Source organism: Stegostoma tigrinum, chromosome 17 (assembly GCF_030684315.1).
Source record: "Stegostoma tigrinum isolate sSteTig4 chromosome 17, sSteTig4.hap1, whole genome shotgun sequence".
Lineage (NCBI taxonomy): Eukaryota > Metazoa > Chordata > Chondrichthyes > Orectolobiformes > Stegostomatidae > Stegostoma > Stegostoma tigrinum.
In genome coordinates this window covers 4407116-4427515 of record NC_081370.1, presented here as the reverse complement: position 1 = coordinate 4427515, position 20400 = coordinate 4407116, and the positions used below count along the sequence as shown (strand labels likewise).

The window sequence follows — 20400 nt, the reverse complement described above, 5'->3', positions numbered from 1 at the left end:
TCTATCAGAACCTGGAATCACTGACTGGCCACTTTGGCGGTGCAGGCCACTGGCAGCCATCCTACCCCTTGTAAAATTCCAGACAGGTTAGCAATGGATTTTTTTTTTCCTTTATTCGTTCATGGGATGAGGGTGTTGCTGGCTAGGCAGCATTTATTGCCCATCCTTAATTGGCAGTTCAGAGTCAACCACACTGTGGTGCATCTGGGGTCACATGTAGGCCTGACCAGGTAAGGATGGCAGTTTCCTTCCCTGAAGGACATCAGAACAGATGGGTTTTTCCCAACAATCAACAATGGATTCACAGTCATCATTAGACTCTTAATTCCAGATATTTTATTAAATTCAAATTCCAACATATGCCATGGTGGGACTTGAACCTGAGTCCCCAGAACGTTATCTGGGTGTCTGGATTAACAGACCACTGCCTCACTTAAAGGTGCAGCAGAAAGGTGGTTTCCAGAATTTTACATCTCCACCACCTTCAAAACTACCAGGCATCAAGTCCAATCAATTGTGTGGAAGGCAAAGAGGCCACTCAGATTGAAACACCCCCGTTCTCACAGTGCTATTGTAAAATAAAATTGTCCCACCAAAAGAACTCACAAACACACACACTGTCACCGTTACTTGTTAATTTGTGGGTCGTGGGTATTGCTGGCTGGGTCAGCATTTATCCGTTCCCTTGAAACAAACCTCCCCCCCCTCCCCCCACAAAACATGGGTATTCATCACAGAGTCATACAGATCCTTTGGTCCAACTCGTCCATGCCAACCAGATATTCATTCTAGAATACTGCATTCAGTCCTGTCCTCACTGCTATACGAAAGATGGTGTTAAGCTTGAAAGGGTGCAGAAAATATTTACAAAGGATGTTGCTGGGGTTGGAGGGTTTGAGCTATAGGGAGACGCTGGATGGGTTGGGCCTTGTTTCCCTGGAGCATCAGAGGATGAAGTGTGATCTTATAGAGGTTTATAAAGTCATGAGGGGCATTGGTAGATTGAATAGTCAAGGTCTTTTTCCCAGGGTAGGGGAGTCTAAAACTAGACAGCATAGGTTTTAAGGTGAGAGGGGAAAACTAAAAAGGGGACCTAAGGTGCAAAAACAGAAGTTGCTGGAAAAGCTTAGCAGGTTTGGCAGCATCTGTGAAGAAAGATCAGAGTTAACGTTTCAGGTCCGGTGACCCTTCTTCAGAACAGGGGCAACTTTTCACACAGAGAGTGGTGTGTGTCTGGAATAAGCAGCCAGAAGAAGTGGTGGAGGAAGGTACAATTACAACATTAAAAATGCACCTGATGGGTACATGAATAGGAAGGGTTTAGAGGGATATGGGCCAAATGCTGGCAAGTGCAGTCATAATTCAAAATATACCAACCTAGCATCAGTCAAAAGTCAGTAACAATACCCCAATACAATATAGAAAATGAAACTATAAATAAGATGCAAATTCATTACCGTAGGATTTGCATTGTGGTGCATAGGTCTGCAAATCAGGCAGGTGTAGCCCTTCCAGAGGAAATAAATTTGCATTTTAGTCTGACCTCCATCATGTACTTTCTGCGGTGTCGTGACAGGAAAGGTCATCTGGATTCAGTGTATTAAAAATATAAATCCATTTACAATAAAAGGACCCTAGACCATAATGTTGGATTACATTACCAAAGTGTAGGGGTAATATCAAACTTAAATGAATCATTGAACTGTAATTAAAACATTTAAATTTGGCATGTTAAAGAAATTAGACTTGTTGCTGAATAGACTTACAAAGTAGAATAAAAGGAATGTGATGAAGACAATTTATATTAGAACGAAGAAGATTTGAGAATAGCGTTCAAAATACCAAAATAGGGAGAAACAGCTATGATTAAGTGGGACACTGAGAATAATTTAAGGTATCAGGCAAAGTTGACATAGTTTTCTGAAAATCATGTCTAACCATTTTATTGAATTTCTTTGAGGAAGATATATGTGGTACACAGGAACCAGGGAAAGCACAATAACTGAATTTCTAGAAGGTATTTGCTAAGGTACCACATCAAAGGCTATTGTGGAAAATTCATTGTGTAGGGAATACCATATTAGCATGGGCAGATGACTGGCCAGCTAACAGGAAAGGTAGTTACTACATTTGGATAATTTTCTGGTTGTCAAGGTATAATGACCGTTGTAAACAGGGAATCAGTACTGGGGCCTCAACATTTTCCAATGCATGTCAATAATTTGGATGAAGGGATAAAGCATATAATTGTTAAATCGGCTGATAACATGAAGGCCGGTAAGAAAGTAAGCTGTAATGAAGAAATAAGGAGGCTACAAAAGGAATTTAGGAAGATGAAATGAGTGAGCGAAAACCTTGCAAATGAAGTATAATTTGGGCAAGTGTGGAGCCGTTGATTTTGGCAGAAAGATTAAAGAATAACAATATCTAAATGGTGAGTGTGGCAGAACTCTGAGATGCAGAGGGATCTTGGTGTCCTAGTACATGAATTACAAAAAGTTAATGTGCAGGTGCAGCAAGTAATTGAGAAAGCTAAAAGAATATAATTGTTTATTGCAAGAGGATTAGAATAAGAAAAAAACAGGTTGTGCTTAATTTATACAAGGCACTTGTGAGACTACAGTTGGAATACTGTACACAGTATTCATCGCTGTGTTTAAGAAAGGGTAAACATGTGTTGGCAGCAGCTTATAAGTGAAGCTTAAACAGGCTAAGCTATTACCTGCAGGAATTTAGAAAAGTAGTTGATTGAAAGATGTAAAATCCTGAGAGGTGTATAGGTGATGGATGTGGTAAAGATAATTCCACTTGTGGGAGAACCTAGAACCAGGGGTGACTGATTAAAATTCAGGGGCCACCCAATTCAGGCAGAAATAAGGACAATTTTTTCCTCAGTGTCATCAGTCTTCAGAACTGTCTTCCTCAAAAGGCGTGAACGCAGGGCCTTTGAATATTTTTACTCCTGACATAAATATATTATTGATAAGCAAGTTGGTGCAGGTTAATGGGATTGATGAGAATGCATATTAATTAGGACAAGTATGATGTTTTTAAAATGACAGCCCAGACGTGAAGGGGCTGACTGGGATCCTTATGCTCCTAATTCATACATGTGTGTTTTTAAATCTCAGAGCATGCCGGACTTGGGGAATGGGCAGAAATTTGCAATGGAGGCTATGACTGTATTCAATGATAGCAAAGTTAATAAGTTGTATAGTTTACTCATGCTCCTAATTCTTATAATCAGAAGTAAGAGCCAGAGACAGCATTGTAGGAGCAAGAGTAACCACGTCCACTGGGGAGGTGGTAGGTGGAGGAAGAAGATAGCAGGTAAAAATGTGCCAACATGAACAGGTGGAAGGTGGACGCCAACTTGAAACAGGCTGGCAAAGGACAACTATTTCAGTTAAATTGGGAGCTTGAAGAGATTGGGTGGTATCACAATGACAGCATTACCAGATCAGTAAAGCTTAAAAAAAGAGTTAGATTTTTGTGGAGTTAGGAAGACTCTGTCAAGATGTGGCCCAGACCCACTTTCAAGATTCCTGGCTCATTCCTGTGTTTCCAATTTTCACCAGGATTATTTAAGGATGCTGGCTGGTTCACATCACAAGCCCGTCACCTCTGCTCCCTCAACGTTTGGTTCCATTACAGCAACTGGCATCTCCAAGTCCCCATTAGAGTTGATCAACTTCAAGTCACTCCTGGTTTACTCTGTCTCAGAAGTCGCATGAACTATCGTGTGGCTAAGAACACGTGGACAGGCAATTTCAAAAAGTCTTGCCCATTTGTTGCATTTCAAGCAATGCCTCTCCACCCAACCCACAGATTCAGTTGTGCACACCATGCTTATTCAACTACTATGCACAGCATATAGAACCAATCAACCATATAATTACAATAGATGAAAAACTTTAGGGAGAAAAAAGTCTCTCTCTTACAGAAATTGTATTCACAACTGACCAATACAAGTATTAATCACCCAGAATATTCAAAATGCTAACAGCTGAAAGTGCAAGCACTTGAAACCACTATCTTGGGTAAATAAACACTACGAAATTGAATCGAATAGATTAGAGGGACACGGCTCTGATTAAGTAATGTTTCCTCTGGCAAACAACTATTTTGAAACACTAATGGATGTCTCGGTTCTCAGACAATAATATTCTTGGTTTTTTTGTGCTGCTGAATCAAAAATTGCAGAGTCTGAAGTAAGGAAAACATTTACTCTATTTAAGAAATATCTGACTGGCTTTCATCTTGCCATGAGCCTACAGGAAAGAGATGGACATGTGATATAGAGTCACTTCCTATGTCTCATTGACAATCACACTCAGTATTAACTCCTCATACAACACACCAAAAGCTCATTACACATTCTACAGCCATCATTCAAACTGCGAAATTATTGTAAAACTCCAAACATTTCAATAAGATTGTCCATACCTAACGTGATCTATTATGTGACTCCAACTTCTCTCTGATGTCCTTTACAGTGGTAAAGAAAGCCAGTTACATCAAGTTCGGGGCGAAGGCCAACCTTATTAGTGGCACAACCTCCAGAGAATATGTGAAATGTCAAAACATACAGAACTCCACCCATCACCAACTCCTTCAGGTGAAGAAATACTACATACATTTCAATTACAAAGCCTGAGTCATTATTTATTTTTCATATTGGCTATAATCAGTGTGATTAATGCACCTCAAACATACGCCACCCCATCTGTGCCTTGATACATACTGACTCAAAGACAGATTAATTGTGCTACATGAAGAATGCCATCAGCAATAGATTACTGGCCTAATATATAGTGTTTTAAAATGTTATGAGTCTTATTGCAGACATAATGTTAAAGTGGCCCTCTGCGTATTATCTGGACCCAGCTCTTCAGGCCCTCATTTCTTTTAAGAAGTGGAATGTATCTTCCAGCTTTTGGGAAGAACAGATTTTGACACTTATTCAGGAGTTTCCCTAAGTAAGTAATTGATATATTTCACACTGTATGTTTTGACTATGACAAGTAGATCTGGCATTCTCCATTGCACAATACTTGACCAATGAGACATGAGGGACTTCAAGGTTTGTTCCCCAAGTTGCTATGAGAGTTGAAACTTTGGTTGTTTTTAAGATTCCTTGCTCTGAAAGTCTGCAAAACATTGGTTGGTTCTTACAAAGCACTGCTAAGCATAGTTCTGCCTGTAACCACTAGAAACATACATGGTTCATAACTATTGATTCCTCATGGAACTTCTCATTTAAAACATCAGAGTGCTGAATCTGACTGTTCAATAACTGAAACAATAGATTAATGTTTAGACATTTTAAATAACTGCTCGAGTTTCAGCTGAAGGGTAATGACCTTCTAAGAAAAAAAGTGTGTAAATTTCATAGAAAAGAGATATAGACATGAGAAACATATTTTAAAGATTGTTTCAAATTGGAACGACTATTTCAAAGACAAAGGCACATCTTAAATGCGTGACGATTAACTATTTCAAATTTCTAACTATTTCACTACGCCCAGTGAAAGTAACATGCGACCACAAAATTTGGTTGCTTTGTAAACTTTGACAACTTTGGCCACTTTGGTTATAAGAGTTTCACTGAGGGTAACGTTAGTAACTAGGATCATCAAAGGGGATTTTTTAAAAAATGTGTTACATTAGCAATGCATGACGAGGAGACGTCTGTGTTGGACTGGGGTGGACAAAGTCAGAAGGTCACCAGGTTACGGTTCAATGGGTTTATTTGAAATCTCAAAGCTTTCTGAGCGCTGCTCCTTCACCAGATGAGGTGCTTCACCTGACAAGCTGCGGAGGTCCAGAAACTGGTGATTCCAGGTAAATCCATTGGACCATAACCTGCTGTCACATGACTTCTGATTTTATCAGCGATGTGCACAGAACGTGATTGTTTGGAGTGACTTTAGTGTTCCATGTAACAATAAACTGTAACTGTGAACAGTGAGCTGTGAATTCTCATGACCCAACAAAAATCTATTGCGTTCATTCAAAATAGTTTAGGCACCTGACATTATCCCATCCTTCTTCAAAACTGCATGCAAAGCACGATTCTCTACTGTTACATTCTGTTAAGGAAAAAAAATGGCAGCTAGGCAACAAGCGCAGGAATGGAGCTCTTTTTGCATATTTTCTATACCTTTTGGCACAGGCTGACCACAATACTAAAACACATGTGGCTGTGCGCTTACCTTATGTTTACTTGTGATCCTAGGCTCTCTCCACAGGTAATGCACTCTTCTTTAATTGAATGGACGGTCTGTTGAGAGAAAGGAAAATGATGGCACATTGAATGGTTTACCAACAAGAGCGGAAAACTGTATTTGCAAACTAGGCTTAGACAAGAAACTAATGCCGGGCAATTCTAACTGTCACATAACCGTGGTAAGCTAGTTTCCAGCTTTGATGAACTAACACAAAATAACATCGCGTCTTGCAAGGACCAGTATTGTGCTGATTGCTACATCTTTAATGTTTCAATAATTTTTCTTGTTTTCTTGATGCTAAAAGTACGAAACATAGCAATTCTATTTTTTAACACATGCAAATCAACGTGTCCAATTGTTAACTGATACCTTTGTCCAATTGCCTGTCTTCCTATTAAAATGCCCAGCCTTCCCTTACTGAGTGATACTGTGTCATGCACACAGGTTTCCTGTAATTCAGATTATTCAGAAGTTCTCCAACATGTGAGCAGAATCAGGTGCTGCTAAAAACAGTATTTTGGTTCTGGCTTTATTGAAGTTTTAAGTATGTATCCTTGCTAAGGTCTGCACTGTGGTTTCTGTTTCTTCGAATGGCATTATACACCACATCAGAAAAAGAAAGGAAGAATCCACAGTGTGAGATAATAAGGTGTAGAGCTGGATGAACAAGGCAAGCCAGGCAACATTAGAGGAACAGGAAAGCTGATGTTTCAGGTCTGGATCCTTCTTCCGAAGTGGGGGAGGGGAAGGGAACTCCGGAATAAAGACCTGCTCCTCTGATGCTGCCTGGCCTGCTGTGTTCATCCAGCTCTACACCTTGTTATCTCGGATTCTCCAGCATTGGCAGTTCCTACTATCTCAATCTACAGAGTGATGCAAGTTTAGTGCTTTCCCCGACCATAATTTGTCATTTTTGGCCTATTTTACATTCAGGTTTAATCTAAATTCATAGGAAACATAAGCACAATTTGAACTAATGGAGGACTGTGTACATTTCCAGATCTAAGGTCTGGTTTGGACTCACGAAGGCAACTCCATATTTCGAATAAAAACCGAAAGAACTGCAGATGTTGCAAACTGGGGACAAAAACAGAAGCTGCTGGGACTCCCAGCAGGTCTGGCAGCATCTGTTAAGAAAGAAAAGAATCAGAGTTAACGCTTCGGATCCAGTGACCCTGCTCAGAACTCTGAGGAAGGGTCACAGGATCCAAAACATTAACTCTGATATTTTTTTTCCCTTCACAGCAACTTCTGTTTTTGTTCCATATTTTGAACTGTGTTTGGATTTTGAGGTCTAATCCTTTCACTGGGAGCATTCCCATAAACAGTACAACCACATACAAATACCAGAGTCTGGACTGGGGTTTGTTTCTCTAAAGACAAAGATACATACCTGCCAGCATTGTGGATTTAGTCTATTCCTACTCTATGCAAGTATCTTACATTTTAAGTAAAATTCATAAGCATTAATGACAGATGTGTAGATGATGTAAGTTTTGCTGAGTGGAGAGGCAGGGACATTGGAATACATGGGTTATTTCAGATTTGTGTTCATTTCACAGCAACAATGCAATTGTTTTCAGTCATTCCCACTCCCAACATAATTAACTGGAGTTTACACAATGCCAACAACCAATGTTGGGGATCACAGTGGTTCAGACAGAATCCATGGAGAGAGAGCAAGCTAACGATTTGAGTCTGAAGAATCATCTAGACTCGAAATGTTAGCTTGCTCTCTCTCCATGAATGCTCCCTGACCCACTGCGATCTCTGGCACTTGTCATTTCCATTCAGATTTGAACATCTTTGCTCCCACTTCCACAGTGAAGCCTTCTGAGGCTGAAATTCTGTAGTGATCCACTGATCTCCCAAAACGGCAGGAAGCTGGTGGAACATCCATTGAATTTAAACCCTTCCACTTTTACTGCAATCTAATTTTTGGATTTGACATTTATATCTACTCCTGCTCTTCAATCTGCTTTTGATCCTTCCATTTCCACAGTGAGAGGGCTACATAATCTAATTATTCATAATCTAGCCTTTTTTTCAGTCAATGCATTCCACTGTTGCAGTGACAAACGCATTGGCAGGAATACAAACTCCAATTCCTACAAGTCAAGTTTGCCTGGTCTTCCAGGGCTCCTACACTGATGACACTTGCCCACTAATGTGTACGGGGCTACGTCCTGTTGAAAGAAAAGCATGTCAAATACAATACCTGCCCATTAGCATGACTGCTGTTGGCATCAAGGCATCTTTCAACGAAGTGTGAGCCCTAGCAATAAATAAATTTAATAGGAATCAGACAGGATTCTCTCCACTGGTTCAAACCATACTTCACAGATTTCATGGAAAACCCTACTGTGTGGAAACCGGCCCTTCAGCCCAACAAGTCCACACCAACCATCACAGCATCCCCCTATAACCCATCTAATCTACACATTCCTGAAACACTATGGGCAATTTAGCATGGCCAATCCACTTCGCCTGCACATCTTTGGACTGTGGGAGGAAACCGGAGGAAATACATGCAGACACTGACAGAATGTGCAAACTCCACACAGGCTGTTGCCCGAGGGTGGAATTGAACCTGGGTCCCTGGTGCTGTGACAGAGCAGTGCTAACCACTGAGCCACCGTGCCGCACTTGACACAGAGGATGTGGTTAGAGTGGCTGGAAGCTAATCAATGCAGTCCAGGACATCGCTGCAGGAAATCCTTAATCCTAGCCAAGGCCCCTCCAACTCCAACTTTTTCATCAATGATCTTCCCTCCAACGATGGTCAGTAGCGTGAATGTTCACTGATGGCTGGACAGTGTGCAGTACATTCACAGCGCTTCAGTTTTTATTTTAGTTTCTTCAACCAATGAAATAATTAGTGTCCATAAGCAGCAAGAGCTGGAAAACATTCAGGCTCGAGCTGATAAGTTGCAAATACTAGGCAGTGGCCATCTCCAACAGAACAGATTCTAACGTGGGGTGGCACAGTGGTTAACACTGCTGCTCCACAGTACCAGCAACCCGGGTTTGATTCCACCCTTGGGCGACCGTCCGCGTGGCGTTTCCACATTCTCCCCATGTCCATGTGGGTTTCCTTCACAAGCTCTGGTTTCCTCCCACACAGTGTAAAGATGTTCTGATTAGGTGGATTGGCCATGGTAAGTTGCCCATAGTGTCTAAGGATGTGCAAGCTAGATGGATTTCCATGTGAAGTGCAGATTTACAGAAATAGGGTAGGGACATGGGTCTGGTGGGATACTTTTCAGAGAGTCAGTGTGGACTAGAGGGGCTGAAGGGCCTGCTTCTGCACTGTAGGGAATCATGGATCCGAATTATTCTCATCATCTTCCCTTGCCATTCAACTGCATTACCATTGCTGATGCATCACTACACCATCACCATCCTGGGAGTAACCACTAACTGGGCCAACCATCCAAAATATAACGGCTGTGAAAGGAGGTTGAAGACTGAGAATTCTGCAGAGTAGCTCACCCCAAAGCCTAGCCACCTTCTGCAAGGCACAAGCTAGGATTGTAATGGAAGACCCTACTTCCCTGAGATGAGTGCAGCTTCAAAAAACACTTGCCATCATCCAGGATAAAGCAGCCACACTTGTCTTCAACATTCACTCCCTCCAGCACCATCTCACAGCGGCAGCACTATGTCACATCTTCAAGATGCACTTCGGCAACTTGTTCCTTCAACAGCATCTTCCAAATCTAGCATGTGTGTCATGTAGGGGCAGCAGATCCACAGGAACACCATCTGCAGATTTTCCTCAAATCACACACTATCCTAATCTGGAATGAATTCACCTTTCCATCACTATCAATGGGTCAAAATCCTGGAATTCCCTTTCTGTAGGCATAATTGAAGTATCTATGCCACACAGACTGCTGCTCTTCAATAAGGTGACTTCTCAAGGGCAATTTGGGGTGGGTAATAAATGCCAGGGATGCCATAACTCATGAACAAATAATAAAAAGCTGCCAGGTCAGGTACCATATGTGAAGCTTCATAATTTGGCCTACATTAGAAGCTAAGGTGACCACTGTAGAAATTGGGTTCTCCATTAATAGAAGCTGCAGTCACATGAATTAGCATATGAGAACCATAGAAAAATGATTTTCATTCAATTCTGGTTTGAATCCAGAATACAAAATACAATTGCACATATTTTCTAATTGTCATTTCTTTTAAATAATTTTGGTTACTGGCATAAATTAAAATTTAACAATGGGATTTGAAATAAGTCTGATTAGAATCTAGACCCTCAATTACACCAGTTAGTACAACATTCAAAAGAATCTGACATAATTAAACTTTATTTGTGTCTCAGGCAAAGCAATCCAAATAGAACACAATAGAGTCTATACAGTGTGGAAACAGGCCATTCAGCCCAACAAGTCTACACTGACCCTCCAAAGAACATCCCACCCAGACCCAGGCCTCTACACTATCCCTATAACCCTGCATTTCCTATGGCGAATGCACCTAACCTACATATCCCTGAACACTATGGGTAATTTAGCATGGCCAATCCACCTAACTTGCATATTTTTGGACTGCAAGATGAAACTGGAACACCCAGCAGAAACTCATGCAGACACAGAGAGAACATGCAAATTCGACACAGACAACCAAACCTGGCTCCCAGTGCTGACCACTGTGCCACCCCTAAACCTTTAAATTCTTTTCAATCTTTATACTGGAGAGGCTGCTTCAACTTTATTGGTTAATTTCTGTTTCAAGGCCACTCTGCATCTGATTGGATTTTACTGATAGCTTGGAGTCATCTGCTCAAATACCTCCTTATGTAATTTAGGGCCAAAAGTTCACAGAGTTAGCAGAAAATGGTAAGCAGAACCTAAGCCACAGATTCCTACCTGGGTTGCTGGCACTGGCAGGTTTTGCCACGTGGGCTAGAGGTAGCAAAGATCCCACATCTTGTAACCTTGCAACACCCACCCCCCAAACGTCTAGTTCCATTGCTGGCATTGCCCCACCTCCTCAAAATTTCAATGGAATAGGCCAATTTTTAAAACACATGTGGGTCAAGTCCCTCAGAGGAGTTGTGAACCGTAGTCTGGAGTTGGACCACTTCTGAAATGTATGGTCAAAAGATCTTAGCCATGCCAACTCCATGCACCCAATGCCCTCTCACCCAGTCTGCACTATGAAACCAATGAATGAGTTGATAACAATACATATCTGAAACAAACTTTTAGAAATAAAGCTAATTTAAAAATATGCTTTGAAACATCTGTTCTTACAGCCAACAAAAATTGCAAATTAGACAGTGCCATCATAGCATCATTAAGAATTTAACTCACTTCCCACCTCTTAATCTTGATCAAATAACTGTATAAACATGAAGAAAAATAATTCAAAGAGAGAATAACTCCTTATTCTCTCATGTGAATGCCAATCTTAGTAAATACTTTCACTTGTGTGAACAGAACCCTGCTGAGTTTATCCATTAATGAGTATTAGAGTTCAGCCAAGCATCCGGAATGGACCATCTAAAGAGAAACTACAAAACATCTTTCTCCAGATTACCTTGTCATGAATAAAGCTGAAGGTGCTGCTAAATTTTACAGCAGAGACCGATTGCCATGTTCTGCCTGCCTCGCTGGCCACAGTCAACCTGACAGAGGTTGGATGGCTTTCACTTGCTGAGCCTTTGTCACAATGTCACTGCTAAGCAGAGGTCAGAAGTGAGTGAATGTGGAATTGGAAAGATTGTTGGGTAGATCTGTATTGGGGTAAACCAGAGGCTGGATGGCAGTGAGGTTGGGGGCATGGGAAAAAATTACAAAAAAAATTCAAGACTGGGGTCTGGTGATAATCAGAAGTCAGTGTCAGGGGAGACTGGATAATGGAGGCTATCACAGTGGCTCAGTGGTTAGCACTGCTGCCTCGCACAGCCAGGAAGCCGGTTCAATTTCATCCTCAGGCGACTGTCTGTGTAGAGTCTGCATGTTCTGCGTGAGTTTCTGCTGGGTGCTCTGGCTTCCTCCCACAGTCCGAAAGATTAGGCACAGGTCAAGAGGATTGGCCACGCTAAATCGCCCATAATGTCTGGGGACATGCTGACTAGGTGGACTGGCAATGGGAAATGCAGGTTTATGCTGATAGGATCTGGTCAGGATGCTGGGCAGGATGCTCTTCAGAGGGTTGGTGTGAATTTGATGGATTGAACGGCCTGCGTCAGTACTGAAGGGATTCTTTGATTATCCAAGGAGACAAAAGACTAAACTGTAGGGAGATGAGAAAAGCTAGTATTGAGGAACCCACAGGAAATCAGAAGTTGGGAGGTGATTAGAAGCTGTAGGGCTTGTGCCAGGGAACCGTGCCACTATTGGATTCAGGTGATCTGGGATCCCTTGAGGTGCCAGGAACCCGACCCAGGAAACAGGGTGCAGCCAAATTAAAACTTCAAGTGGACAAAATTATCTCAGCCACACATATTTACATTTACAGGGAGTTAAAAATACATGTTTTCAGGTAGGGATTTGTAGCTGAAATGTTTAATTGTTTCAACGTGCCACCTGACCCAAACTGAAACATTTGGGAGTGGGGATGGGGAGGCAAGGAGGAGGATTGTTAAAATTCACCTCTTCAATTTTATTTTTGAACCAGGTTTCATGCACTTCACTTTCCGTCACTGTTGGTCCTCCATTTTTTTTTGTTTCATCCATAAATTTCATTGATTAAAACTGGAGATGCTCTTTGGTGAAGCCTTCAGTCAACTGACCTAATAACTCCTACTGTGGGTCATTGTAATACATTGGTTTATGAAATTCCAGCTTTGAGCCTTTTTCCCCCCATGTTGAAGGAATTATATAAGTGTAAGGTGTTGTTGTTAATTCCACTTTTTCCTGAGGCCCTATTAACTTCATGCAATTTACGACATTAGACTCTTGTGAAACCAAAGGGTGGATGAGGAATATAACACATTTGCTCTGACTGATTTTTCTCACGTCTGGCTAGGCAGCATTTACTGCCTAGGGGTAGTTGGCAGTCGACCGCATTGCTGTGGGTCTGAAGACACATGTGGACCAGACCAGGTAATGATAGCAGTTTCCTTCCCTAAAGGATATTAATGAACCAGATGGGTTTTTTCAACAATCAACAATGGATTCACAGTCATCATTAGACTCTTAATTCAGGATATTCCAGGGATTCTAAACTGGGTCCCCAGTACATTACCTGGGTCTCTGAATTAACAGTCCAGCGATAATACCACTGGGCCATCGCCACTGTCCCACCATTCTGGGCTATTAACTCCTCTTGTTCAGTTAAATGTTTTCAACCTTTCAGATTTTCAGATGTTGATGGATCATTTTCCAATTCTTCCAGTTTTTTATAGTTTCCACAGACTTCTATTTCCTGAGCTATTTACTTACCCTGAGTAAAGAAAGCTATCTTTTTATTTCTTTAGTGCTTCTCTACCACGTGACTGTGATGATTTGACATATTATTCCATTGATGATTTGAATCTGTTTTATATATGTTTATTTCCCAGTCAAGCTTATTAAATTTTATTTAAGTAAATCAACAAAGATACTAAACAGTCACTAAACCAATGAAAACAAAAATAATGTTCACCCCGTGTCTGCGTGGGTTTCCTCCAGGTGCTCTGGTTTCTTCCCACAGTCCAAAGATGTGCAGGTTAGATGGATTGGCCAGGCTAAAAACCTCATGTGGGGTTACGGTGGGGGATGTGGTCTGGGTGGGATGTCCTTTAGAGGGTCACTGTTGACCTCATGGGCCAAATGGCCTCTTTCCGCACTGCAAGGATTCTATTACATCAAGACTGTGAACAGTAAGGTTCAAAGAAACAACATTAAAAGTTGAGACCCCATGTTCTTAGAATTCGCAGAGGAGCAAGGTGGCTTTCCTGTGGCTAGTCAGCAATTTCAAGTGAACAAGAACGTATTTTGGATAACATAATACTCCCATTAAATGCACAATTCAGTTCCATTGTTGTCTTGAAACATCATTGTTTGTCATTTTTTTCACTTTTGCCTGATCATAAACTTTTCGTTTCTGTGACTTCCCAGTCCCCGTTTTTCGCCATACTCAAACTCTTTGGGCTGAATCCTACATTTTTTATTCGTGGAGTGCCAGTTGTGTCAAGTTTTTTTGGAGAGTTTCTTGCAGAAAGGCAGAGTCAGATTTCTCACGTTATCTTACCAAATGCACCTCAGTGACTACCGCCCCTGCAAACCCCACATCTGATTCCATCCCCACGTACCCATGCATAATTCTTGGAACATCTCACCACTTATTGCATAAGTTCGCCAAGGTGATAAGCTACCTTCACCTCCATTGATATGTTTTGTCCGTTTTCCTGCCTGATGCCTCTAGAATTAGGGAGCATAGCCTGAGAATTAGGACCAGATCCTTCAGAATTGCAGTTAGAAAGCAAACATCTACACACAAAGGATGATAGATATTTGGAACCCTTTTCCGCAAACAGCAGTGAATGCAGGAATGAGTTGTTAATTTCAAATCGGAAATTGACACATTTTTGTTAAGCAAAGGTAATACAGGATGTGGGCAAAGGCAGGTATATGGAGTCAGGCCACAGATCATCCATGATCTCATTGAATGGTGGAACAGGCTTGAACATCTGTTCGGTCTACTCTTGTTTCTATATGACCTGGAGTGTTCTTAAATTGAAATCAGAAAGCCTGAAGTTTTACCATTGGACAACAGAGATATGGTAAGAGTAAAATAAATTATAGGCATTTACAAAGGCAACCTGGGAATAGCTGACAGTAGTGTACGGATGGGGTGGGGAAGCATGGCAGATCGGAATGGAGCTGGAAAGAATCAGGGATTTGGTCAGGCTTCTGGGACCCTTGAGCCTGAAAGGGGGAAGTAAAAGCCACAAGTACTCATGGCTCTACGCAGCACATCATCAGGCTGGATATTAAATCAGTTGCCAACTCTATTAAAAGTCAGACTTACCATTCAACATTTCATTCCAGACAGAAAAGTAATTTATTCAAATATGGTCTAAGTCTAAGGTTAACATCAAGGATAGTAAGGCTGCCTCATAAAAGGACAAGATGCTGTTCTTCCTGCCAGAACTGAACGTCGCTGCAACATCACTAAAGGCAGAGGATTCAGGATAGGTGCTGAAGGAAAACTGAAGTAGCTTTGTGGTTATGCACTGAACAGCCTTCCATCTTACGGGTGATGGCACCCACAAGCAGTGAATACCACATACTAAGCCACAGCAAGAACAGAAACACTTTTTCCCAATCTGGGGGATATTAAAGTTAAAATGGCTGTGGTCAGTTGCACAGCTAGTGATAAGTACAGAGGTATCAATACATGTTACCCAGCCTTCGAGATGATGCTGCAGTGTCCAGGAATTTTAAGACTTCTTTCCCTTTATTCTTTCTTAAGCTATGGGTGCCACTGATGAGTGCAGCATTTGTTGCCCATCTCTGGTTGCCCCTTAAAACGAGTGGATTGTTAGGCCACTTCAGAGGGTAGTTACAAGTTAACCACATTCAAAACTCTCACAGGCCAGTTTGCGTAACGGTGGCAGATTTCAGCGTTTGTGAACTAGAAGTCTTCTTTGTGACAAACAATGAGAGGGTGCTGGTCATCATTACTGAGGTTCATCTGTCTTTGATTCCTGAGTTACCTGTTGACTTTAAACTTCCAGCAACAGCTCCAGTTGGATTTAAAACTCAGATCCCCAGAGCCTTAGGACTATTGTCTAATAACATTACCGCTATGCTACCAAATACACATTAAAATCATGACAGGGGTGGGAGGCGTGAAGACAGCGAGGGGCTGTTTGGCTTGGCAGTGAGGCTGGAATTTGCAGGTCACGTGATGAAAGCTCCAGGAATAGGGACAATCAAACGTGTTACATGTACTCCAATTGAAACATCTGGGGTTCAGATGCAAAGTAAAAATACTGAAAATAAATTAAATCAAATTCAAGATTACTGCCATCATTGATCGGAACAGATGACAGCAGGGTGTTCATGTCATAACATCACCATGATATTTTGCCTGTTTCCTACATCTTTATATACACACACTGGTATATGTGCTCCTTCTAATACTTATGATACCTGTCTGACTCTCTAAAGGGTCTACGCTGGAATTTCACCCCCCCCCCCACTCCCACTGTAAATGAGCAGTCTTCCCAAATTTCAATAATGCTAATTTGTCCTTGATATTGACAGTCTTCTGACTATTTCATGTTTAAATTGTGACAATTCTGGTCTAAGCAAATAATGAACTGAATTTGCATGGAATGATATGAACAGACAGGAGTTTTACTATCAGGTAAGATTTTACCCAGTCCCTTTTCACTAGGTCTGTGAGTTGTTTCATACTTAACAACCCGTTTGCATAATCAAAAGTCCCACATACAAGACAACAAAATTAAAACAGAGTCCAACATGCCCCAAATGTCTCCACGATGAGTTCAGATGTTACTCAACTAAACATTTTCGCTGCATTTCGATCCAATTAATGGGACACACAGTTGTGAAAGAAGATCACTTTCCTGAAATGTTACGGCCTATTGTGTTACAATCTCCATGGAGAAGAACAAATGTTAAAAACATCTGAAGCTCGAGTTAACAGCTGGAAGAGTGACAAAACTTCACAATGTAAAATTGTACCAAATAACCAAGAAATTCTTATTAAAGAAACTATTTTCATTTTGTGGACAACTTAAAATTTGAAATTGCTCAAAGGAATGTGCCACTTATGCATCGCAAACTCCCTGAAATTATAGTCTCCAGTTCATTGGAATCAAAGCAATGTCTGTACCGGGTCTTTTAAGTATTTCAACTTGGTGCCAATCTCCGAAACCCTAGACAGAGGTTCTACACAAATGATCATCCAATGACCTCTTGAACTCATCTTCACACATGTCCAGTCACTACATTCCAGACTCTAACTACTCGTTATGAAATAGCTTTTTTCTCCCCTCATTGTGTATTTTCTTCTTTAAAACTGACCCGTCAGGTTCTCAAGATAAAGTGTGAAGCTGGATGAACACAGCAGGCCAAGCAGCATCTCAGGAACACAAAAGCTGACGTTTCGGGCCTTCTCTGATGAAGGGTCCAGGCCTGAAATGTCAGCTTTTGTGCTCCCGAGATGCTGTTTGGCCTGCTGTGTTCATCCAGCTTCACACTTTGTTATCTTGGATTCTCCAGCATCTGCAGTTCCCATTATCTCAGTCAGGTTCTCAATGTGTTTGGGCGAGAATAGTTTCTTCTTCTCCACACCCAGCATAGTTTTGAAAACATTGAACAAATCTCCCTTTGGCCTCCTCATCTCCAAGGAAAACTGTCCCAACATCTCAAATCGATTGTCATATCGACTTTACACCATTCTTGGCATGACCTGCAAGCTCAACTAGACTGTTCAGAACCTTATAGTCTTTGATGAGCATCAGTTCCACAAACTCTCAAATCAGAAATATTTTTCCTCTACCTCTACAACATGATTTGTCTCCATCCCAGCACAGTCCCACCACCTGGTGAAATATTCTATTGTGATTATCGCACATCCATACTCAATGATTCCAATGCTATCCCTAATAAGTTCCAACTTCAGTAAGATCAGAGCATGAATAGGTTTGCTGCATCTATGCTGCTTCCCTATGAAAGCAACTCAGTTATTCCACTCCCCACTTAACTGATCATTGAAATGTCCTCAGATTCTCGTTGATGGTAAATCTTAGTTGCACTTATACTATTCTGGCATGAGAACACAATCAAAAAGGCCATAGCCACCCTTGTTCATAATAAAGTCCAAGACAAGACAATTTGCTTCTTAAAGTAAATTAAGTCTTTACACTTATGAGGTGATTTGGCCCAACCCGTTATAACTATGTCAAACTTACTACATTGTTTGTGTTTGAATGAGATTATGAAATATAGACCATTCCTTTTGATAATAAAATCTGAATAGGGAGATTGCTCAAATGCACTTCAGCAAGGGGTGGGTTTTAACTCATGTCTTTCCATAAGGAGAAAGCTCTTATTTCAAGAAAGGAAGGTCAGATTCAGCTCAGCAAAAATCAACAGCCTTGTCCCTTATTTTCTTAAATCAGTAGGAATTAGTTTACGGCAACAAAAAACTTGTAAAAATCATCCTGCAAATGATGTTGTTAAGGTCACATGTACTGCTTTCAGTTCTGGTCACCCAACTACAGAAAGGATATTACTAATCTAGAAAGAGTGCAGAAAAGATTTATTAGGATGCTGCCTGGACTGGGAGGTTTGAGTTATAAGAAAAGGTTGGGTAGGCTGGGACATTTCTCCCTGGAGCCTGGGAGACTGAAGGCGGCCTTATAGAGGTCTTATAAAATCATGAGAGGCAAAGATAAGATAGATAGCCAACAGCTTTTCCCCATGGTAGGGGAGCCTAAAACTAGAGGGCAAAAGTTCAAGGCAAGAGGGGAGAGATACCAAATGACCTAGAGAGGCAATTATTTCACACAGAGGGTGGTGCGTATCTAGAATAGGCTGCCAGAGGTGGTGGTGGAGGCAACAACAATTTTATCACTTAAGAAACATTTGGGCAGGTATGTGGATGGGTTAGGAGCCAGTTTAATTGTAAAACTGGGTGACATGGACAAGTTAGGTCAAAGGGCCTGTGTCCATGCTTTGAACCTCTATGACTCACGCTGAGTGGGGAAAGAGAAGGCCAACTCAGTAACTGTAGTAATTATGGCAGCTAAATGCCTACTTTTCTGATACCATGTCGGCAACTCTTCTCCGACGATGGCAGGCAAAAAGGGCATAGGCATTTCCAGGGTGTCCCTATCACCTTGAAGGCTAACTAGAGTGGGGCAATTGAAGGGAATTCAAAAAAAAAGAAAGCAGAGGTACAGGGTAGCAAAGAGGTGAACAATGATCACATTGTGATAGGAAGGGGCATAAAACAAACAGAAGACTTGAACCTTGCAAAACACCACATTATTCCTGACTCTGTTTTCTGGGTGTTAACCAATCCTCAATCCATGCTAATATACTGCCTTGGTAGGAACTGCCAATGCTGAAGACTCTGAGATAACAAGGTGTAGAGCTAGATGAACACAGCAAGCCAAGCAGTGTCTGGACCCTTCTTCAGAAATGGGGGAGGGGAAGGGGATGCTGAAACAAATAGGGAGGGGGGGGGTGGGTAGAAGATGGATGAAGGAGAAGATAGGTGGAGAGGAGATAGACAGGTAAAAGGGGCGGGGTTGGAGCCAGTGAAGGTGAATGTAGGTGGGGAGTTAGGGAGGAGATAGGTCGGTCCTGGGAGGACGGACAGGTCAAGGAGGCGGGATGAGGTTGGTGGGTAGGAGATGGAGGTGGGGCTTGAGGTGGGAAGAATGGTTAGGGAGGCAAGGACTAGCTAGGCTGGTTTTGGGGTGCGGTAGGGGAAGGGAGATTTTGAAGCTTGTGAAGTCCACATTGATACCCTTAGGCTGCAGGGTTCCCGAGTGAAATATGAGATGCTGTTCCTGCAGCTTTCGGGCGGCATCATTGTGACACTGCAGGAGGCCCAGGATTGACATGTCGTCCAAGGAGTGGGAGGGGGAGCTGAAATGGTTCACGACTGGGAGGTGTAGTTGTTTGTTGCGAACTGAGCGTAGGTGTTCCGCAAAGCGGTCCCCAAGCCTCCGCTTGGAGGTATATTATATCCGCTGTTCCCGCTGTAGTCTCCCCTACATCGGGGAAACCAAGCTCTATACCTTGTTATCTAAGATTCTAAAAGGAACTTGCTAGGGTAGATGTTTTGGCTCGTGGGGAGTCACAAATAAGAGGACACAGTTACAGAATAAAAGGGACACTCATTTATAACTGAGCCGTGAAGGAATTTCTTCCCTAAAAGGGTATGAATGTTTGTAATTCTATCCAACAGAATTACGGAGGCGAAATCACTAATAGTATTTACAAGAACAGGTAGATAGATTTTTGAAATGTCATGGAGTTGAGGACTATGTGAAACTGGTATGACAAAGGGGAAGCAGTGTGGGTACATCGCCTATAATCATGGCAATGGGAAGGGGTCCTGATTATGGCCTTCAAATCATAAAGCTATACAGCACAGAAACCGACTGTTCAGTCCAACTCATCCATGCCAAACATATCCTAAATTAATCTAGTCCCATTTGCCAGAATTTGGC

The 20400-nt window shown here is 41.8% G+C and overlaps 1 protein-coding gene across 3 annotated transcripts in view; it reads right to left on the bottom strand.

Annotated features, from left to right (window-relative positions):
• The window catches only part of trpm5 (transient receptor potential cation channel, subfamily M, member 5), a 106968-nt gene that overhangs the window by 82656 nt on the left and 3912 nt on the right, over positions 1 to 20400 (bottom strand). For all 3 annotated transcript variants that reach the window (XM_048545069.2, XM_048545068.1, XM_048545070.1), the window contains one exon: positions 6216 to 6283. In XM_048545069.2, the coding sequence (XP_048401026.1) occupies positions 6216 to 6283 (68 nt within the window). The remainder of the gene's footprint in view (positions 1 to 6215; positions 6284 to 20400) is intronic.